This window comes from Cephus cinctus, unplaced genomic scaffold, assembly GCF_000341935.2.
Source record: "Cephus cinctus unplaced genomic scaffold, Ccin1 Ccin1_scaffold0847, whole genome shotgun sequence".
Classification (NCBI taxonomy): Eukaryota; Metazoa; Arthropoda; class Insecta; order Hymenoptera; family Cephidae; genus Cephus; species Cephus cinctus.
In genome coordinates this window covers 359,267-382,303 of record NW_014333434.1, presented here as the reverse complement: position 1 = coordinate 382,303, position 23,037 = coordinate 359,267, and the positions used below count along the sequence as shown (strand labels likewise).

General features: G+C 36.7%; 3 protein-coding genes across 9 annotated transcripts; 2 read left to right on the top strand and 1 right to left on the bottom strand.

The window, feature by feature from the left end:
* Positions 1–588: 588 nt before the first annotated feature.
* LOC107270869 (adenylyl cyclase-associated protein 1) lies at positions 589–20,507 on the bottom strand. 4 transcript variants are annotated; one of them, XM_015746280.2, is made up of 10 exons: positions 20,351–20,507; positions 18,584–18,693; positions 13,317–13,541; positions 11,006–11,411; positions 10,643–10,927; positions 10,295–10,548; positions 9,943–10,130; positions 9,548–9,754; positions 2,524–2,667; positions 589–2,421 (listed from the first exon to the last, which is right to left on the bottom strand). In XM_015746280.2, exons 2-10 carry the CDS (start codon positions 18,663–18,665, stop codon positions 2,338–2,340), a joined length of 1,875 nt encoding a protein of 624 aa, XP_015601766.1. In that variant the 5' UTR covers positions 18,666–18,693; positions 20,351–20,507; the 3' UTR covers positions 589–2,337. The 4 variants fall into 4 exon arrangements, with proteins under 4 accessions (XP_015601766.1, XP_015601767.1, XP_015601768.1 ...); XM_015746281.2 differs by lacking the exon at positions 18,584–18,693; XM_015746282.2 differs by lacking the exon at positions 13,317–13,541 and having other exon boundaries at positions 20,351–20,498.
* Positions 2,681–9,540, top strand: LOC107270871 (protein PF14_0175). 3 transcript variants are annotated; one of them, XM_025088162.1, is made up of 7 exons: positions 2,681–3,030; positions 3,099–3,235; positions 3,312–3,446; positions 3,567–3,601; positions 3,677–3,865; positions 3,967–4,276; positions 4,366–9,540. In XM_025088162.1, the coding sequence occupies exons 1-7, from the start codon at positions 2,994–2,996 to the stop codon at positions 9,262–9,264; spliced, it is 5,742 nt and encodes a 1,913-aa protein (XP_024943930.1). In that variant the 5' UTR covers positions 2,681–2,993; the 3' UTR covers positions 9,265–9,540. The 3 variants fall into 3 exon arrangements, with proteins under 3 accessions (XP_024943930.1, XP_024943929.1, XP_024943928.1); XM_025088161.1 differs by having other exon boundaries at positions 3,312–3,601; XM_025088160.1 differs by having other exon boundaries at positions 3,312–3,865.
* Positions 20,501–23,037, top strand: LOC107270870 (serine palmitoyltransferase 1). 2 transcript variants are annotated; one of them, XR_001538463.2, is made up of 3 exons: positions 20,501–22,247; positions 22,337–22,905; positions 22,956–23,037. XR_001538463.2 is itself a non-coding variant. In XM_015746284.2 (2 exons), the coding sequence occupies exons 1-2, from the start codon at positions 21,347–21,349 to the stop codon at positions 22,840–22,842; spliced, it is 1,407 nt and encodes a 468-aa protein (XP_015601770.1). In that variant the 5' UTR covers positions 20,501–21,346; the 3' UTR covers positions 22,843–23,037. The 2 variants fall into 2 exon arrangements, 1 of the variants encoding a protein (XP_015601770.1); XM_015746284.2 differs by having other exon boundaries at positions 22,337–23,037.

Genomic DNA, 23,037 nt, shown 5'->3' with positions numbered 1-23,037 from the left:
GAGAATTTAAATTTTTTAAAACCGCCCTGACGCTCATGCATTTATCATTATGAATTCGATCGTCGTTTACGTTATCGTTAAATTATAAAAGTAACTACTTCGTTATGTTAATTGTAGTAGAAATGAATTGTAAGATTTCTTTTTACAAAATGTAGTACCTAAGTGAATTCTTTGGCTTAAGTTATGCATGAATAATCAATTTCCTTGTGATATATTATAGATTCGTGTGGATCTAACAATTCTGACATTTCCATCCGAACGGGTTGATAATAATACGGAAGATTGTAGAATTGTTGGACGAAAGAAATGAAACCTGGCATTTTGGTTTTTAGTTTGGGAAAAAAGAAGTGATAATCGGGAAAAAAGAAAACCTTAAGGCCATGTAACACACGAAATCACTTTTAAGGCTCTCTACGTCTTTTTTCGATTATATCTTCATACGGCTATTTGTATATATATATTATATGTAATAGTAATACTAATACGTAAATAAATAAAGTCTTTTTACGTAAAACACCTTTCCTTGACTACCATCGGAAGAATATAACTGAAGTTAATTAAAAAAATAAGGGATCTCAAAGATCACAATTAAGGTATACAACTTTTTTTTATTAAGAGACTGAGTTACGTAGACACATCATCACTGAAAATAATTTTCATGTAGACTTTTCATTGTCACATGTGTATCGATTTTAATATAATGGCTATTTAGAGACTATCCTCTGGAGGCCATTGACCCCTGAGCAAAGAGTACGCGTAATCGAGAGCGCGTCGATGGAATTAATAGAGAAACAAATTATGGATAATACGTGTATATTCATTTTGAAAAAGAAAAACATTCTAAAAAATGACATTTCTACCAAACAGTATTCTCGAGCTTGTCAATAATCAGATCGGTCCTCCGTATGTTATTTTTAAATATTATTTCGTTCTGCCAAATTTCAGTGACGTCTGCGTCAATTTACAATCTTTGCTTTTTCTTACTCTTTCAAAATTTTGTTTTAGGTAACTTTGCTAGCTTACAACTAATGGTTAGCATATACTGAAGAATCAAACGAATCACATAATTAATGTCACGATTAGACGGCACACCTTTGGAATTGCGAGTTCAGGCGTCATATATTCATTCACTCTCATTAGATTAGTTTGTGATCAGTGATCAATGGTGAGACTTTCTTGAGGATGTCTGAAGTATTTGTGATAAAAATTAAACAATGAAGCTTCAATGCGAATTGAAGTTCCGGTATCGATTGAAGGTAGAATCGACTATTAGATCATGAATGAAGTATGATTAGGAAGCCCGAAAATGTAATAATACTTTTTTAGTGCAGTGAATCCTCAAAAATGACGTTTTATGAAAGTGAGAGAAAATCAATAAGTGTCATTCACATAATATTTGTTATAAATCTTCCAGTCGACATATCCGGTTTTTACAGAACGTCAACCGCCTGAATTTGCATGTTCACCACACCTACCAGAGAGTTAAATATAAATAATTATGGATTAAATGCTACGCTCGTAGAATCCGAAAATTAATACAAAACTCTTTCAGGAATATTTTCAATTTTCCTGCGTGTATGAAAATCCAGGACGACCGTGTGACTCGAAGAAAATGGAGACACACTGGGACCTGCTTTCAACATACAATCTCCCTTCCTACTTCCTGGCAGCTACTAGCGCAATCTGCGAATCTGTCAGAGCGAAGAGAACAGAAAACATGACAAACTGAAAGTGGCAAAAGGAAAAAGCAATTCCACGGCTTATAGTATACATAGAATCCGTTAGTGGCGCTTGGACAAAAGTTTCGTTCACGGTATAAAATCGTGTAAACGTATAAAAGTGGGTAGGTCAGCATGCGCGCGCACGTGAAACCCTTGTCCAAACGTTTCAATCATAGTCGCATACTAAAGAACACACAGAAACCCGACAATGAGGTCGAGTGAATATGTTAATTTTCGGTAATCCGTTAATAAAAGAAAAAGAAAAATCTATGCAGCAAATTTATAATGAATGAACGAGTCCGCGATCCACCCGCGCAAGGATCCTTGCAACTCGTAGTATAATAAACATATGGAGAGGATTGCGCATTTTCGAAAAACTATGGACGATTAAAAAATCTCTTTTTTTCGTTACGGAGCACGAGCTTAAAATTCCCGCTACATTTATAATTTTTCGTTTTGCGCGATATTATAGAAAAGATGATAATAAATAATAATAAATTGTTGATTTCCATTACGCAAGTAATATCGCTAGTAAGTCGTATATTACGGTTCGTTATCTATTTTTTTGTTGTTTTCTTTTTTAGGCTATAATTCGGTGCATTTCTCTTTTTCTGTCTTAGCCCAAGGAATCGACGGCGGTTGTGATCAAACCCTTGGGACTCACGAGCGTCTTGAATTGTTCCGGAAGTGGATACTCGGCCTAAGATAATAATGATTAGTAAATTTTTTGATTTTTTTGCATCGATTAACCATAAATAAATTTTTCTAAATTATCAGTAAAAATTATCATTTGTATACTAACGTAATCGCCGTTTCCCTTGGGGACCATCACGTTCATTTCACTTGATTTGCTGGTGATCAATTCCACGTCCAATGATTCCGGACTCAGATACATCTGGCAGCCGTCGCTTTTGTCAATGGAGATTGTTGGTACTTTTCCGAGGACCTGTACAAAGAGAATAAAGGATTGTTTCCTGTCAGTTTAAATCTGCATTATCTATGTAGATAAATCTTAAATACAAATTTGACAATTTATTATTTATTGCACGATTGTGATTTCCAAACGATTGAGGTAAAATAGTGATTTTTTCAATGAACAGCTGACAACTATTTTTTCTTTTTTTTCTGTCACAACCGATTTTAAAAGCGCTCACGCATCCCCGACAACATTAATTACGAATATAAATATAATTATCATCAAGATCGACATCGATAACAAGATAAAGAATCAATTTTGTCATAAATGCTGACGGTTTACTTCCGGTTCTCGCAATGTGTCACGGGGATGGGAAGATGCGCTGGCAAATCGGTGAGTTAACCTAAACGTAACGAATTTTCGTATAATTCAATAAATTTCACGAAATTTCAATTCCAAAGGCGGCAACGTAGAGCCTGTAAAAACGATTTGCGAATTGAACTGGCACGAATGCCCAGGGGCCATCTTCAATTACATCTGGTCAGAAATCGTAACTGACGTCGTCGAATGCTTGTCGAGCGAGACGATGCTCTGGAGGGTGAGAAATAAATTTTCGAAAAGAATAAAATTTGCGTCCCTATAATATTCGGTAATTTTTTTTTAAATTTCCAAAGATTCTGGCAACGTTCGTCGTGTGCACTCTAGTGGCGCATACAGTGTACTACAAAATAAGATGGATGGACGAGACAGCATTAAACCGCGAGAATTTAAACAGAGTGGGCTTCAAGGTTCAAGATCTTGAGTTAAAGGTGAATATTCTAACCTATAAAATGCAATACGGCGCATGGCCGCTGCCACGTGACTTTAATGGCACAGAATTCGAAGAGAATGAACTGCACAAGCTAAAACTTACATTGTCCAATTCGAAGCAACGAAATGGCTGGATAAAACATCTTCTGCTAAGGTATCGATTATACAGAAAAATAAGCGTTCCCCGTATTTCACGTAACCGTCAGTTATCAACGTACTTTAATTTCAGTCCTAAGCAAAATGGGCGAAGCTTTATGCCTCATTCAAATAGTGGTTCGAAGTCGGTGGAGTGTTTGACCAGAATAATCGACCTAGAAGCGAAATACGTGCCATCACAGTTTTATCAAGACACGTCACCCGGAGGATCAAATATGGCGAGAACGTCCTCAAGTGCGATATTAAGTGAAAAATTAACGAGGTGAAAGACAACGTGACGTTTAATCAAACGATTAGGCTTAGTCAGATGAAATTTGAATTGATTTTTAATAATATAAGAACTCACGCTTAATTTTTGCTCAGGCATACCAAAGTGAGTAATGTTGAATCGAAAAATAAATTTCTGAGCCATCGCGATGCCTCGAAGAATGAGAATGTCATAGTAAGGAATCGAGAAATTGAGAAGACAAAATTAACAACTAAAAAATGGCCGAGAAGTGACGGTGACGTAAATAATGAAGCATACGCTAGTAATCTTCAAACAGTCTCGCATGGGAAATCAAAAAAACCGTTCGAAAAGCTCATCCGAGTTGCCGATGAATGCCAGAAGTTTATGAAAGACGTAAAGACCGGTAACAAAAGTTTTCGACTTATTGACAGTTTATCAAGCGAGGTTAGTAAGATCAACGAAGAAAATTATATAAACAATACAATCTCTAAATGAAAAATTTCATTTAATAAACGTACTGTTTATCGTTGCAGTCGAAAAACCAAAATCGTCCGATTAGTCAAACCGGAAAAATTATTGAAAAAGAAGCTGCTGGTGATCGTCATAAAATAACGAATGAAGGAGAACGAGAAGGCGGTACTCAGATAGAAGAAGATAAACTTCATGAAAAATCTTTTGAAGATTATTCGAATGCTTCGAACTTCGTCGCACTGTTAAATAGTCATGAAGAAATAAAAACGTCTTTTCCGTCTGTCTCAAAATCTGACGTTGGACACGATCTAAAAAATACAGTAGACACGAACAAATCCAAGCTGCTTCCTCCCAGCTTGAGTATCACTCTTAAAATGACGTCTAACCCTAAACAGTTGTCGGAGACAAAGACTGAAACAGCTCTTGAGATCGATGAAGGTCTAAAGAACAAAATCGTTCATAGTAAATGTGAACCTACGAACACCAATGCTATTCTACATGGTGTAAAAGACAAACTTGAAAATCTCCATAAAGTCCTGAGGTCGTACGATGCGCAAGATGATTCTAAAGCGGGACACCAAAGTAAGGTCAAAACTTTGCAACTAATATCCAGAGTGAACGATGTGATGGAATCGAAAGTAGCTGTGGATTTACTTAACTCCGAGAAAAATGAAAATATGAATAAGACTTCTAGTGAAAATACTAACAAATTTAGTGTAAAAGACGAGACGAGTAGTAGCAATGAAAAGTACGATACTAATGAAACAACTCGTAGTTCTGACAGTTCGGTTCATAATGAGCGTCGCCTGAATATATTCAATATGGATGTAACGAGTGCTGATGAAAATAGTCAAAAACTGGAAAAAAATATCTCGAACGAAGGTTGGACGTATGAAAAGGCTAAAACTACAAAAATGAAGAATAACTGTGATGATGAGAAAAATAATGAGAATAAAATCATTGGAAGTGATAGAACGATAAATGAATCCGAAATGAAAATTCGAAATTTTTATTGTTTAACACGTATCTCAAATAATGCCAGTAGCGCAAGCAGTCGGGAAAGCATCAGTGGTTCAGCTAGAAATGATATTTTAGTATCGGAAAAATTTTCCGGTAATAGGAGCGAATACGAAAATCAAGTGGACTGGAGTTCAAATGTCGAAGAAGAGATTAATCCAAAACGTAATACGACATTGGAAGATAAAGATGAAATATATTCCATAAAAATGGAAACGGAGGAAGACACGACTATGATTTCACAGACGTCGAGTCAAACCGAAATTTCAAACAGTAGTGACCTTGAACTTGAAAGCAAGACCACAGTCCAGCTACTTCAAGAGGCATTGGTATTTAAAAAGGTCCTACTTTCCCAAATGGAAATGGAGAAAAGTACTGAAAATTTGAAAGATGAAAAACAAATGAATAACGAAGAAAATAATAACGCAAGTCCCACTGACGAGTTATCGTGGAACAAAAACGAAAATTATTTCCAGTTGAAATTGCTGGACATCATTTCGGAAGAACAATCGGCTAGTAGCTCGACAGAAAAAACTGCGAAAAATAGTAATAAAAATTGCATAAAAAATCGGCTTCAAAATGATTCGAAAATTTTGACAACCTACCCAAGCAATGACAATCGTTGCGAAAAATCGAAAGATGTATTGGCCACGGGTTCCTGCGAATACTTTAGCTTGACTGATATGCAGAATAGTAGCAAAAATTTAGAAAAGTCTATACAGAACGAGGACAGTGTGTTCAGTTCCAAAATTGGGATAAAGTCAAAAGTGGAGATAAAAAAAATTAACGATACAGAGAAAACAGATGGTTCTCTAAAGAAAACTACATATACCATAAATACTCTACCGGTTAAAAATTTAAACAACATAAAAAAGGACTCTCAAGACAACAATGACGCTATTTTGAATAAAAACAAAGTAACCGACAGAGCATACAGAACCGAAGAGAAAAATTTACTTATAAACAACGTAAACCAATTGTATGTGCAAAATAAGCAACATGCCCAAAACCATAATAAAGTGTCGTTGCAAAGTCGAAACAAAGCGATCGAAGCGACACAAGAAGCAATGCGGCAGCGGGAAGAAGATGAAAATTTGAATATGGTCCAAGCACCATTTGACTGTAAATCCTGGAATCCTACTAGAGAATCTTCAAGTCACGAAGGTGTGAAAGAATTTATAAGCCCACTGCCAGACACTAAAACCAAAAGCTTAAACAATACAGGTGGCACCAAGAATTTGAAATGCCCAAGAAGCAGCGGTCACAATTTCAGCCGAAATTCAAATATCTTGTCCCTGCAGAGGCGACCTGGGATTTACTCACTTCCGGATTCCAAAACGTTAAAAATTGAAGAAAACCTTGCATCGTTTGACAATAATGAAAGATCGATAGACGCATGCACCTTGCAACAATGCATTTCTACCAAAGAAAATAATTTGGATACCAAATGTAATATCCAATCGTATTCGTTAAATGAAGCCTTGGATGAAGATGCAATGAATATAGTTACGTTAGACAAACGGAATAAAAATGATGAAAATAGTTTAGTCACGAATGAGGCGCAAGAAAATAACAGTCCATTAACAGGTCGAACTGTTGTCCTACCTATGAATAATATGTTTATCGATGATAGCGAAGAGACCGTGGAAAGAATTATAGAAATTATGCCACAGATGGATGTGACGCAGGATTTGATTTCGCTGGAAAATACGGCACCAGACTTACACAGCGTTAAAGACGAGATGGGCACAGCTATGAGCGAGGGAAAAAGGTATAACGATTGTTCGGGCCTGGAATTATCAATAAATGAAGACTGCAGTAAACGCGATGAAGAACGATTTGATAACGCAGTTCCCACTGTAAATCAAGAACAAATATTGCGAAATTCAATGTCCAATATAAATTCACAACCAAGCAGCTTGTACTTTACGGACGAAGTTTCACTTTCTGAAATCAAATTAAACTCTGTGGGTTTCCCGAATCTTGATGTGGCATCGGCTCGAAGTTTAAAAACTAAAAAAAATGTTGAAAAGGATAACACGCTAGATATAAAAAATGAAACCACTGCACTAAATAAATCAATGTGTATCATTAATGAGCTTCATGATGCGGAAGTACTGCATGACAAGCCTGTTGCAGATGACGTAAACAACACAGAATCTATAAACTTAAAAAACAATGAAATAACACAAGAATTAGATACTGAAGTATTGTTAAACACAAATACTCTTACTGAGAATAAGGAAGGCAACGAACACAAGATTCACGAGTTGAACATGAAAATGACTACTGCCTTAACAAATAAATCAAACACGGATGACGTGACAGAGACTACTGACGCCAGTAACAAAAATGAAAATGGACATATGTGCACAGCAGAGAAGAATAGCGATAATGAAAAATTGGTACTGGAGCCACTAATCAGTATTGCAAACTTAAACAGCGACACGTCAAATTCCATTATCAGTACTAGTACTCAAGATGTCGGATCTAACAGCATCAATGTTACGCTTGACAGACCAATACTAAGCAGGGCAATTAATAAAAGCGACATATCACCTGTAAACAAATCAACACGTTGTTCGAGCGCATCGCAACTCTCGCGGCTTCCTTGGAGCACAAGGACAACACCGTTGAGCAGTGCTAGTTCGTTGAAATCGAAAATATTGGAAAAGCCATTATTATCAAAACCGGAAGTTATCCACAGTCGACAAAAGATGAAGTGTAAGTCGATGGATTTAAAAATCGCACGAAACGACAACCAACAGCTGTCTGCAAGGAGTCATGTAAGTTTAAGATTGGATGGTCCGCCGGCTAAGCACTTGTCGAGTCAAAGTGGAATCGAAATTCCACAAAGAAGATCAAGATCTAGCGTTACCCCGCGTAAGAGTCAAATATCACCACGTGACGATAACGTTGATGATTTTGATAACAAAGGTAATCAAACTAGTCGATCAAGAGACTACACACCGCGAATGGCTAAGAAAAATGTTGAAGGGAACGTGACGACTCCGAAGTCGAAATTGAAGACAACGACAAAGACAATTTCGAAATCTTGTATACCGATTTTAAAAAGTAGATTAGAAACTGAAAAAAAATTAGAGCCTGAGTTGAGGTCAAAGAGTCCGGCAAGAGGACCAATGACGATAACCAATTCCCAAGTGGGTGAAGCACCCTGCTGTACACAGATTGAAGTCATGTCTGATTTATTGGAAGGTGACATTTGCCAGTCACAATGCTTGACAGAAAAAGAAATAGAAGATCATAATGAATCGGGAGACATTATAAATGTTCTAGAGTTACAAGACATATCCGAACAGTATGCTCATCTGAAACAAATAAATATTCCTAATGACAGTTATGTAGGAGATAGTGATCGGTCAATTATTTATATGAACATAGTAGCTGATCATGATCATGATCATACCGCTATTGCAGTAGTAGATCCAAAGAGATTTATAGAATGCATCGAGGATAGTGAATTGAAAGTCGAAAATATCGATAAGGATAAAATTAATGAAAATTATGAATCTGAGAAACCGACATCTATTAACACTGACGAACAAGTTTCTCCTATCTTAACAACAGCATTAACCGTCATTGATGATAATTTATTGAATGACACACGTGAGAAAATCTCAAGCAAAATTGTGATTACTGATGAGACAAAGGACTCGTGCTGCATTGAAGTTGAACACAAAGAAATAGAAGTTTCTGTAAAACCGTCAGTAACGGATATAAGTACTTCAATTTCTGATTTACCCAATATTTCGCGAGAACCGAAAAATTTAATGGAGGCATTCAAGATTTTCGAAGTACCCAAAGAATTGACTAAGGAGGAATATATTATTCTACTCGAGACACTAAATCAAGATCCGAATTTGGTACAGTTCAGAAGAATGCAGAAGCTCTGCAGCAAACTCGGTTTAGGTTTCCGAGAATAACCGAAGATTCCCGAAATCAAGCGACGGAGGTTTGGTGTGTGGCTAATTAAAGAAATTTGTCAGTGCTCGAGGTTGTTAGAATTTTTACATCGCGGCAATTTATAACACTTTTTTGACTCCTGTATCTTGTTACGCAACGTTAATGTGCACGATGTTATTTTGATAATCATTAAATTGTCATTTGACAATTATTAATAACAGCGCAAATATTTATTTCGCGATTCTTCCCGAGAGCTAACCAAATTTAATTTAATTAATCTATGAGATCCGAATTATCACCTACCTGCATCTGCACGCTCTGACAGTTGACAAACTCGATTCCCGAGACCAACGAGTCAAAGACGATCGATGATTTACGACAGGAGTCCATTACGATTGAGTTAACTTTTCCTTTAATAATCAGCGTACTGTCCTGACAGCGATACATGTACACGACGTTGTTCATCTCAGCACTGTCAATAAGCAAATCCTTGTTACCCTTTTGATATTCCTGAAACAGAACAAAATAAAAGATTTGGATCACAAATCACCTAGTTTGTACCGAGAATTAGTATTTAAAAAAGAACTATGACGTTCAATATGAGGACCTTTACAAACCGCAGTAACTGAATTGATTAACTGTACAGTTTCGTTACAATTATTTTTTTAAAATCGGATTAATTATCATGTGACGCTTACCACAAGCCACTTCTTTCCATCGCGAGTGAATACTGGTGGCTTGTCGATCGGGGCATTAGCCGGAAGTACTGTTTTCACTGGTGAATTGGTATCAGCATTATTACCAAATGGTGCCTTAAAAGGTGCAGGTCCAGTTCTCAATGAAGGATTTTTATGCGTTTGCATATCAGAAGTAACTTTCTTCAAGCCTGTAAATTTCATTAATCATATTCATCACAGTAATTAATACCATATTACACATCATCATATGTTCACATTAAAACTTTTCTAGTTCTTCTTAGTCTTTCCGATACCCTTCTTACTTTTTCTATTTGTGACAGATACAATTAAATACAGGAAGCACTATACTCACTTCTAGTGATACCTTCGCCTTGATTAATTTGAGCGAAGAGGGCACTTCTATCATCGGCGGCATTTGATGCTACATCGCCAATAGGCATCGAAGGTGGTGGTGGAGGTGGTCCTGCAGCAGGTGGTGGTGGAATGCCACGCGGACCAGCAGACTTCGCCCAAACTAAACCTGTAGTATGATGCTTACGTACGTATTGCTGAAGATCCGTCAACGTTTGAACCCAGGCCTTGCACCACTCCACGTGCGTTTTGTCTCTGCAAATAATATATACAGCAAAACCATATGTTAAACACTAATAAATACTGACACGCAAATAATTCCCAGATTATCATCACTGATGCTTATTACTTCTCTTTCCAGTCCTTCAAGACACGGTTAGTGTAAAACTGGCCAGCGTCGTTCATCTCCTTGACGTAAGGGGCTGGTGTGGGTGATACCGCAACCCATCCTAAAGCCGCAATACTCTCGCTAATAGCCGACAGATGATTGAAGAATGGCGAACCACGATTCTTCTCACGATATTCCTGGATAGCTTGAATTTGCTTCGAAGTGGGGCCCAAGAGTGACACTTGTTCAGTCTGATTCGTGGGCGCCGGTCGACTCGCAGCTGTTTTCACGAACTGCAGTTGAATTCTAGAAAGAAAAACACAATAATTGTAACTTTTGTCATTAAAAATTATTAAAAACATCAAAAAAGAAAACTGGACTCACTGAAATGCTTGGTCCACGAGTTTTCCGTGCGTGGCAACATCGCCACCGATTTTTTGACTAAGCTGCAGGTACTGCTGAACCGGCCCAGCAATGATGTCCTCATATCCGGCGACGGACATGCTGTCGCTGATTGTTTGCTGTGTAAGATTGCAAGATGGTGTCACCGGTGGGGTCGACGTCGACGTAGGCGTCGCCGGTGGTGTCGCCGGCACTGGATCACTCAGTGACGTTGAATTTCCTCCAATAAAATTAGAAGACGGCTTCTTGGGCGACGGCGTCTTCGTCTGGACAGCGGTCTCCTGCGTTTCAGCGACCTTCGTCGGTACCTTCTCAAGACGCCTTGTCACGTTCTCCAATCGAGTAACCAACTCCTCAAACTGCTCCTCTTTGTCGTCTGGTTCGCAACCTTTGCAGCAGAAGGATACTCGTTAATATATCTTTATCCCTTTGAAAAATCTCTTTTCAAAGCATTATTAATTTAAAGCACGATAAGTTCAAACGAAATTTACATACACAAACTCAATTCGAGTTTGCATAGACGTTTAAGGATTTACTTGAAATTTATATAGGATTCTGTGCAGACACGAGCAACGCTAAAAGAATTTTCATTTATTCGACAAAAGAAAATTTCCAGAACGCCAATCGATTTATTTCTTCCGCGTTTGCATAATTATACGATGAAAATTTCAAGATTTCAGAAATAACAGCATCAATTAATAATGAAAAGTATACTTTATCCCACTTTTCAAGTAACAATTTTCGCTACATAAATCGAGCACTCGCCGGGAATATATTATTGGGATATTTAAATCGTTCGATATTGCAAATGAAAGCACAGAAGCGAAGATTACAAGTTTTGTGACTTAAGTGACATGAAGAAAAAAGAAATCGAGCAACAGTACAAGAAGAAGGACAGACACTAGGAACACTTAGATTAGTTCGTGAAAACCCGACGGGTTACGGATTTATAAATAGATATAGAAACCGCGCACAAATAGTCGTGTCAACATCCACAGCCACTAGGTCAGTATTATGTTGCAAGCAGCGCATAGCAGATATAATACATAGTCGTGTAATTTTAACGGATATAAAATTCTGTAAAATAAAAAATTCTGTAAAATAAAATATCCGACCTACAGTATAGTATTGAAAATACTTGAGATCGATTACCATGCTTGATCCAAACATTTACTTAAAGCTAAGTATTAATATGTATGACGTATACGATATATGTATGTATATACTTATGTTCACATTACACGAAAGAAGAAACATAGACAATCGATTAGAACGCAAATATTCAACAAAAACTGAAGCCCACAATTTCAACGTATTAGATGAAAATAAAATTTAAAACATATATATATATATATATATATATATATATATATTTATATTCAGTCCTAAGAATCAACCGGTAAGTAAAAAAGCGCTTATTGGACATACGACGTCTTTGATGAATTCTTAAGGAATTTCCCATGTTAATAAGTACATACTGAGTCTAATAGGAAGAATGACTTATGTTAGTAATTTCAATGTTCCCATAATGTAGACGTAAGTGGAGATAGCCAACAGAAGCTGCGATACCGCTAGAGACAATGATAAAAATATTTTTATTTACGAGATAACGATCTTCAACTCAATCGAAAAATACCTTTGCGCTACGCGAGATATAATATAAGTAATCTTAAAATTCTCAAAAAATCGATAATTAGAAATTTCAATATTTCTCAATATACACGGGAATCTCGAATTCACGAATCTCCGGTACTTGTGAATTCACGAACGCGACTGAGTTTTCCAGAAACTCAGCAAGACACTCGGACGATACGGAACGCCAGAATATGCTAGACTATTATTAGACGACTGGCAAAAACTGTTACGTTACCGTTAACGCAAAAGCGCGTAGGTGTAATCCATGAAATTCGCACGCGTAACAATAATAACAACAGTTACGTACCAACGTGCTGTTACGACTACCCCTCTCAAATAACAATGTCGATCATTCAATCGTTTTATATCCTCATATACGTAATTGAGATTTTTGATTCGGTCAAAAAAATACCCGATCGGATTACCGAATTTAAAAAAAAAATTATTTCTTGAATATACTCAAATTTGAATATAAGACAATACCATTAGCAGATACATTCCTTCCACCATTGTATGAACATTGAAAACGCGTTCGTCGCGTGTGGATGTGCCATTACGTTAGGATGAATTTGATCCACGAGTCACAGAGATCATGCAGATAGTAAAACAATTATCGATATAAGATAGATAAAGGTGTACGTAGATAGTAATCCCTAACCGGTGTGCACTGTAGGTCCCAAAGGGTCGAATCTCACTCTGTGCTCCTGCGTATTGCGTGTTGCCTCAAGTAAATCGGAGAAAAATCGGTGCCGCCTTAAGGCGAGTTCATCGCGCGCGACTGGAGTCGCCGGTGGTTCCTGCATCCCGCCGCATCCACCCTCGTTTACGTTCTCGACGTCCTCGGGATCGTCCTCTTGCGACAGCCACCGCGGAATTGGCGCCACTGTTTGTGTTTTTATATATTACCAAATTACGTGCAAGCTTATAACGTGTGGCTGAGTTACATTTTATTTTATCTGTATCAGACATTTTTTAATCATGCTTAGTTATTGTTTGATTTTTCTTGTTTTTATCGATCGATATAATTCTCACGAGAAGAATTGCCCAGTGCTAATGATACTTAGTTATAATAATGATAAGTTTGCGTGAGGAATGAAAAATTTGCAAATGGAATTTTGCATCTCGTGAGTTTAGCAGATTTAGAATTACGTTTTACGCATGCGCGGAAATGAAACTTGCTAGACGTCCATTCATGTTTCACGTGGATTGAATTAGTTACACATTCACTCTCCGGAGTAGAGGAAGATGGCAGCACAATCGATTTAGTATACACCACCCCCGTCATTGTTCCTTGAGGAGGGTAACATCCTTGATTCGTAAATAAGGATATGAATTAGACCCTATGTAAAATATAATGGATAGGGAAGTTCAATTTGATAACGCGAATAAGGAATTGAGTCGCAATCTTGATATTAAGGCCATTTAAAAGACATACCGATAACGAAGTTTTCGTCGAGATATGTAACACAATGAAACGAATTGAAAGACGCAATCAGCGCTGTTTATTTAATTATTCCTATACAAGTTTTTTGACCTCGTCCAATCATGAACTTTCGATTAGGCTTCAACTGACATACGGTTAGTGAATGTTTAATCGGAGGAAGTAAGCCGAATTTGCCGTTTCGAATCATTAACAATGGCGGTGACACGTTAGGCATAGTAACTTCCGGTTTCGATCGCTGTGCTGAATTTTACAAATTTTAAAACGATAGAAATGTGAATTTTTTCATCGACAAGACTTTTCACGAAAAATCACACAAATCTGTGTACATCATCGATCTGCTAAACTCAAATTGAACGTCAATTTCCTCTTAAACAACAGTATCAAAATTTGAGTATATAAAAATTTCGTAAAATTCAAATTTAACTGAAACAGCCTATCCATCCATCATGAAAGCCTTTTATATACCTGGTGAATTTTTTTTGTCATTATCAATCTCGATGTACGGCGGACCAGCTTCAAAAACAGAATCATCGCCCTCCTCGTCAGGTCCGTCGTCCATCGTCCTTTCAATGTATGCGGACGCGCCATACAAAAATGATTTAGTAGGACTCGCGCGTTCAACATTAATATGCGTCAGGCCATCTTGATTCGTAAGTTTCGTGTCCGACGCGGTAGAATCAATTGTTGGTATGAAAATGCGTTCTTCGATTTTCTCATCTGCATCGACTGCCTTAGTTCCGTCATTATCGACTGACACCGATTTCTCTTCGGATTTTTGTAAATCGCCATTCAACTTTTCCGCCGCGCCATTTCCGTCAGCTCGATTTTTGCCCACATTTTCAACATTAACACTTTGTACGTCCCTCGAGTCGTCGAGCGTCGGGACGCCTTTTGTCTTTTCCTTTTTCGATTTCTTGTTACACACACAGCACTTGAACATCCTGGACGACTTGAATGTTCAGCACGTTCAACAGTCCAAATAGTATTTAAACTTGACGATTATATTCTATCGCGTTCCTATATTTTGTTTATACCAATCTGCGAGACTCGCAGAAATAATTCTCACTCCCGATAGATTCTAAAAACACAATGACAACTAGTAACAGGTAACAATAGAATATTTAGAAACAATTCCGTAATCTAAAACGTATAGCGTTTCTTTACAACAGTTTCTAACCTGTGGTTAGTTCCAACCTATATTACGAGGGAACAACGATATCTATATAATCCAAGATCATCGTATAACAATAAAAAATATCACCAATAACTGTATCTCAAACTATACAAACACTTCGTTAAAAACGCATCGTCCTTGTTGTACTGCACATCACTCGACCACTGGATCTTATCTTTTGTAATCACAAGTCAGACATTTAAATAATTAACGAATATCGCGGTCGTCCGTAAAACAAACAAAACCAAAATCCAATTTCCACTCAAAGACCCAGTTGTGACTGTCACTTTCACAATCGTCAATACCAATTTCGCGGCGAATTCACACCCATTAATGGGTCTTCCCTTTCCTCTCAATGAACTCACGCAATAACACATGCACAGCCAAGCAGCTGTAACGAAGTAAAGTAAATCAGATTGATATGGAATACAAGATAAGCGCACTTGTCGCGCGAACTGCTTTCTTCCTTTTTTTTCAATGTTATCTTCCCTATTGAATGTGCTTGGCACCAAATACGAAAGAGCCGAGCGAAGGGTCTTCCCACGAGCAAATCGAAAATCCAATTCGTTGACCGGACGTAACTGCTACGTCCGCACTAGGAGGCTCCCAGGTCGACCTGGAGGGAGGATCCTGCGTCTGCGTCTGCGTTCACTTGCCTATCCCATTCGCTTCTGATGTTGCTGATGCTGGCGCTTCTCGGGCTTCCAGAACCCAAAACTTTCTTCGGCTACGAGAGTTTATATTAGTAACGTCTTTTCCTCCCTCCGCGTAACGTTTCGTCCTTACTCGAGTACTTCCGGCATACGATGACGTCATATATATGTATAAATCGTCAATAAGATACACCTAGTGTATCATTCGTAGTACAAAGGACCCGACTCCCTTACGTTGCTGATGTTAATGATTTCCTTCCCTCGGACAAGTTCACTGTCGTCAGTCATTTTCAGTTTTAGATATACACGAGCTTGCGCTCGGTCTGTTTGAAATACAAATAAATAACATGCTGATTGATGTACATTTTTCCCACAGAATAAAAAATAGAGGATCGTGTTTTTTTTCAAGCGAGGTAAATTTATTTTTTTACACATACTTCATGTCTTGGCAAATACTCGCAAGAAAGTATTAAGTACTGAATTTTATAAACGGCGAAAAATTATTGTACCCAGACCAGGAGTATGATAGTCGATAGCAATGCATGACGCTGAGACAAGTAATTCAATCGCGTAACTTAGATACACGTATACGTAAACTATGGTAACTGATAGGAGAACATTCTAAATAGAAATGCTTCGAGCCGAATAGAAATGCTAAAAGCCCATTGTACTTGAATATCCTGCAGGTTTATTTAAGTAGGCAAAGACGAACTTCAGACCCCTCTATCGCCCACCATAAACCCCACTGTCTGCCAATAGCAATGAAGCGGCAAACTACTTCCAGGAAAGTCATTCACAACACTGGCAAAAATGTTAAATTTTAAAGAGAATCGACACAATTAAATAAATGGTAAAAGTACAGCGAACAACTGTTATTAACAGGATATATTACGTTGTAAGTATATACACGAACTATGTGCGCAATTTTTTTACACCAAAAATACTATATTCTTACTCGCGTCGTGCTTTTGACAATTATAATTTTTAACCACGCGACACGTTTACTGCGCATCGCGACTTCACAAAATATTCGAAGGTGTGATACTGTGGTTTCGACCGCCCGCCATGTGCTGCCACTACGAACAATGACGGCCAAGACCCGAAGTAGACGGCTCGCCGCCTTCCTCCTAGTCGTTTCTTCCTCGTACCACCCTCCTGCATTATTTTCCTCAGGATTTAAAAGTGCGCCGGGCCGTGTCACGTGGTTGGCCAAACCACACAACTCACGCGACAATTTTACGACTGTAGTTACGAGACAACTTATGTCTCGTTGTGTAATTGTAACACCTTGCGGCAAAAGCTTGAACTACGGAAAACGTAACCTTTTTAATTTTTTATTCTCGCTCTTTATACCTTTACGATCGTTCATTTTAATGACTCTTGACAATGATCTTGTTTTATTAAGAGATATCCAATGATATCATCTTCCCGTGTATGCAGGACGACGTGACATTTTATGGATGACGTAGATCAAGATAAATCGATATCGCGTATCATTGTTCGCGAGTTAACATAGGAAGGCGTCATTCTCGATAAAAAAATACATGAAAAAGATTTCGAATTTCAACCCCCTTTGAACAAGCCACAAGTGCATTTACAGTACAAGGAATAAACGACAAAGGTAGTTAAACAATTAAAAAAAGACAAATTTGTACAAATATTCGAAATCCACGTGAAATTGAATGATCACGTACATACGCATATAAATTGATTCCAGAGCTAATTAGATTAATAATTAATTAATGATTGTATTGTAAAATAAATTCAGACGAGACGTCGTTTAATAATTTATACGTAATTCAGGTAAGGTAAACAGAGCGTACGTAAAAATTCACATTTCCCGCGCTTAATTAAAAGAACGGTATTCGTGTTACGCAGATATTAATTACATTAACGACTTTACGATGACAAACGATAGAATCATCGATGAGTCGTCTAACATTAACTACTCGTCTAAGGTTCCATCTGGTTCCATTAAACGATACTAAAAAAAGGATAGATGCTTATTTATTAAAACTGGAAATTCTTATGAATGTTGATTTATAAATATATATTCTTCATTCTCACTATTGCGAGACGCACGTCGAAACTAATTTTCGAGATATTATACCGTAAACTGCAAAGCCAAGACAGCATAAATCAATACGGCACACATTTAACGTATATTATACCGTTACCGCAAAACTCAGCCAAGTTTTACAGTTACACGTGCTCGACAACAAAATATAGTTCTATTGCGATAAAACGAGAAGATTAAAAATATAATTCAAGCACAAAAAAATAATAGGTACTTTGAACGAAGAGAAGCTGTGACTTTTACAAAAAGTCCAGCCGCTGACATTTCCTTCAGGCTTTAAGTGTACCTTTGCGTTAATTCAATAAATCAATCGAACATTCATGACTGTATACAATTTATATTATACTTTCAGCAAATTCAATTAATTATCATGGGGTAGTACGTGGCAGTGAGTAAATAATTTTTCTTCTATATGTGAAATTAAATGGATAGCAGTCACGGTAGCGTATACCGGTGTAACCTAACCTGACCTCGAATATAATCTGAAACATAACCTCAAAAGCTCGCACAGGTATAACGAGAAATTACGTAAAACATGTTATCAGTGACACTGATGAACATAGAATTAGCAACTCACGATTTTTCCATAGTGACAGCAAGTTTTTATAAGTTTCTGGAAACTTCTGATTTTCATCCTGATTCTGATCCACGTGCGACATCTTTGAGGGAATGCAGGAATCCGTGACACTGATAAATACAAAAGCTTACGAACAATGGATAATTAATTAAATAATGTTTGTCGAATTACTTTGTTGCTAAATGGAAAAGAAGAATAAAACCGGCAAACAATCTTACAGCACGACACACCAGTAATGACTAATGTAATGATAACCGGACTGACTTCATCAGTTCTCATCATCACTTTTTACTCCTACCACCGTGTGTGGCGCAGTGCCGTATCTATTCAGATTCTTTGTATGGAATTAAAAGACTTTCATTAACAATAATTGATCAAGAGTTACCCTATCAGAATTCGAATTATGTTTGTACATACATCGACTGACTTAATTTAGTTATTTATTGTATTCCTGGATGAACGTGTATTATCAACAATATAGTGAATTTGTATTGTCATCAATTATAGATTTGCACAGTGATGAAACGCTGCACTTGATCTTGGTGGCAATAACAACGGAACAACTATTAAAGTTTTTAATAAATCAATGCGAATACAAATATAACAAGTTGGCTACTAGCTTTCTCCAATTTAGAAATGTGCGAACATTTTTAATCCCCTTAGTTAAGAATTAAAAGGAAATTGCGCGTTGATCTAGGTAGCCTCATCAACATGCTCGAATCTTAGCTAATTAAATGTAACGCTCGTGTCACAATTCACTACAAATTTTTATTAATAATTCCACATTTCACAAACATTGCTAAAAGTTATATGCAAATAAATATCAACATGACAATTACTAAAAAATGTATTATTATACAAGTCATTCGACGCTTTATATATATATAATTATAGAAATAAAAATTAACGTAGAACAATGCTTAATAGAAGTCACTAAAAAGTAAATAAAATACTGCATAGAAATAGGAAATGTTATTTAATTTTATCTCGATTTCATATCCGGCATTGCAGGCTCTGTAGTCCATTTTTACCGTTCACGTTTAAATACGAGATTAAAACTCATTCTAGATCGGTTTATGCCGGTCGTAGCTATTTACAAGCGTTAAATCGCTGCCTTTAACTATATGTAAATTCGCATAAATTGAAACGATAAAATTGGGGCTAAATTGTTTTCAGTGTATCATATTGCGAAGTATTCTCACATTTTTATTCATCTTCTCTCCTTTTTTTACTCTGTCACCTCATTTACGTTCCGTTTATGGACTTCATTGCATACACACAAGGCATGGATAAAATAAGGCCAACAAGTCATCAAGAATGGAGTAATCAGATTTTCAGAAAATCCTACTGTATATATGTACAGTCAAAGATTACAGCAATATAAAGCGAAAAGAATCCGTATACGAGAATATGACCTTGCAACAAGCAATTTGACAGTTTCTGACAGATGTCTCCATGTGTCGTATGGCAGGGATGAGTCACGGCAGCAAGACACAGTGGGGGATTTGTTTGACCAACGCGAAATAACCAAAAAATGCACATTAAGCAATTCATATTTCTGACACCGATAACAGATCAAAAGCAATGTTGTTCAATTAATCACCAATCGGAATAAATGAAATACACCTTATGACTAATACTTAAATTATTTACACATATTAACTGCGAATAGCGGGCTAATGTTTTCAGACTGCATTATACGATGGCCTAGCGGCTGTGGTGCGTGCTTTAATTTATTATTCCGCGTAAATACACAGTTTTACTTACCACGTTTGATATTGAATTGTCAGCCAGTTGAACACCGTTTGATCGGGAACGCCGGATATCACGTCAAAATCGTGGAACACTTGTAAAAGGGTTTAATCGCGAATGACATGAACCAAATTCCAGGACGATACTAGCGCACACACGATACTGGGGCGTCTGCCGGAGACCGGAAGTACTTGGCTGTCATGAAAGTCAGGGAATACACTGCACATGCGCCTGTACTTTTGATAAAGTCTTTGTTTTGTTATAAAATATTCACTTACATTTCATATTTTATTCTGAAATTATGATCATATTTTTATTGTGTCATAGATAATCATTCAAGTGATAAATAAAGCGAAATGGTATCTTTGTAGTTATGGATGCAATCTTGAAATTATAACCTACACGTTAAATCGTGCTCCCGTTATTTTTCGGTTGTCACGTCGGGTTTGTTTCTGTACTTTGAACTCATATCAATTTAACGGCAGGTTTTTTTGTGAACTTCAATGAACTGTAAGGATCGTGAAGTGCAGGCTGAATTAATCTTAGCGCCGTCTTAAATAATTCCTAATTGGCCACAAAGATTATCTGTCATTATCTTCGTGCTACCATTATGCTTTAATCGAGAAGAAGAAGATTATATATTAACTTATATAGAGTTATATAATCCGAATTATCATAATTTTCTTAATTTTCGTTCCTAATCTCTAAACGTTTCTCTGTACTCCGGGAATATAAATAATTTTATATGTTACATGGGCTAAATGAATGTTAATCAGGTTGACTTCTTACTGATTTGTGTCACGTGAAAGTGTCTTCAAGTGAAAAGGGAATTAGATGGGAATAAATGGATATTATAATTATACGTTAATAACAAAAACAAAATAAAATAATCTGTGGTTAATTATTGACTAGATATCACTAATATTTTTAAATTAAGACAAGGCAGTAATTGTTGAAAGAATTATTAACATTAAATCTAACCTAAATACATAGTGTCATTATAGAGGCAAAATGAACTCGAAATTTGCTTTTCTTGAATCAATGGACATACTAAACACAATACCTCAGTATCATACATTATTGGCAGCACTTTTGGTACTATGGTTATTGTGGTTAATTGCCAAAAGAAGATATGGTAATCACCGCACAGTACTCTCTGATGATGAAGTTCAATGTAAGCTAGCTGAATGGCAACCTGAACCCCTTGTACCAAAAACAGAGAAAAATCATCCATCGCTTACTCCAAAACATATCACTTCTCGTGTTGGCAAGAGGATAATTGTTAATGGCAAGGACTGTCTCAATTTGGGTACACATAACTATCTTGGTTTTTTGGAGAATAAAGAGATTCAAGAAAAAGCTGTTGCTACAATTAAGAAATATGGAGTTGGATCATGTGGACCTCGTGGTTTCTATGGTACTGTAGATGTTCACTTAGAGCTAGAAGAACGTCTTGCCAACTTTATGGAAATGGAAGAAGCTATTGTTTATTCTTATGGATTTAGTACAACAGCATCAGCTATCTCTGCATACTGCAAGCGAAATGATTTAGTGTTTACTGATGAAAAAGTAAACTTTGCTATCCAAAAGGGTCTTGATGCCTCAAGATCCAACATCAAATATTTCCAGCACAATGATGTCCAGGACCTGGAAAGTCTGTTAATAAAACAAGCTGAATTGGATACAAAAAATCCTAAGAAAGCTACAAGAAGAAGGCGTTTCTTGATTGTTGAAGGAATTTATACAAATACTGGCCAAATCTGTCCTCTGCCTGAACTAGTTACACTCTGTAGAAAATATAAACTGAGAATCTTTGTAGATGAGTCTATATCGTTTGGCACTCTCGGAAAATGTGGTAAAGGAGTTACTGAACATTTTGGTGTACCCAGACATGAAGTGGATATGATAATTGGTATGCGGAGGTCTCAAATAATTAATTTAATACTACTAGAATAATTTTGTCTTTATATTTTAAGTTTATATTGCTTTTAAAAATTTCAGGTTCTCTGGAAGGGACTATTGGATCAATTGGTGGTTTCTGTGTGGGTTCATCATTTGTGATTGAGCATCAGCGGCTATCAGGACTTGGTTATTGTTTCTCAGCATCATTACCTCCACTTCTGACCTCTGCAGCCATCACATCTATAGACATAATGGAGCGTGATCCACAGATTTTCATGACCCTTAAAGAAATCTGTGTAATTGCAGATCAGGGCCTTAGAGAAATAGAATATTTTGAGGTTTCAAGCTTTCCAGAATCTCCTGTCAAACACTTATATTTAAAAAATGCATTACAACCTGCTGAAGAACAAAAAGTGCTTACAAGCATATCAAACAAATGTATAGAAAACAATGTGGCAATAATTGTTCCAGCATACCTCCCAGTAGAGAGAGATTTACCACGGCCAAGTTTGAGGATCTGTGTATCTGTTCTTTTGAAAAAAACAGATATTGATTTCGCTTTAAAAACGTTGGTAACATCTACAAAAGAAGTTCTGTTTCAATAACAAATATAGCATCAAATCAATTGACAATTTAATTTAATATACATATATCAATTTTTGCTAACAGTATCAATATTTTGTACATTCTTTAAATTATCTCACTCCTTTATAATGTTGTAATATATGAATTACTATGCAAACATGTATAATAGAAAGATGAATAAAATCGTTTTCAAAATTGGTTTCCATCAGTATAAA

Excerpts from the sequence above, each read along its gene's own strand:
- LOC107270869 (XM_015746279.2), bottom strand. The coding sequence starts at position 15,042 with ATGTTCAAGTGCTGTGTGTGTAACAAGAAATCGAAAAAGGAAAAGACA. Across the intron at positions 13,542-14,567 it reads TGACAAAAAAAATTCACCAG|TGGCGCCAATTCCGCGGTGG; the intron begins GTATATAAAAGG and ends AAACACAAACAG. Across the intron at positions 10,928-11,005 it reads CTCGTGGACCAAGCATTTCA|AATTCAACTGCAGTTCGTGA; the intron begins GTGAGTCCAGTT and ends TTTTCTTTCTAG.
- LOC107270870 (XM_015746284.2), top strand. The coding sequence starts at position 21,347 with ATGAACTCGAAATTTGCTTTTCTTGAATCAATGGACATACTAAACACA. Across the intron at positions 22,248-22,336 it reads TGAAGTGGATATGATAATTG|GTTCTCTGGAAGGGACTATT; the intron begins GTATGCGGAGGT and ends TAAAAATTTCAG.
- LOC107270871 (XM_025088160.1), top strand. The coding sequence starts at position 2,994 with ATGTGTCACGGGGATGGGAAGATGCGCTGGCAAATCG. Across the intron at positions 3,236-3,311 it reads GCGAGACGATGCTCTGGAGG|ATTCTGGCAACGTTCGTCGT; the intron begins GTGAGAAATAAA and ends AAATTTCCAAAG. Across the intron at positions 4,277-4,365 it reads TTGACAGTTTATCAAGCGAG|TCGAAAAACCAAAATCGTCC; the intron begins GTTAGTAAGATC and ends TTATCGTTGCAG.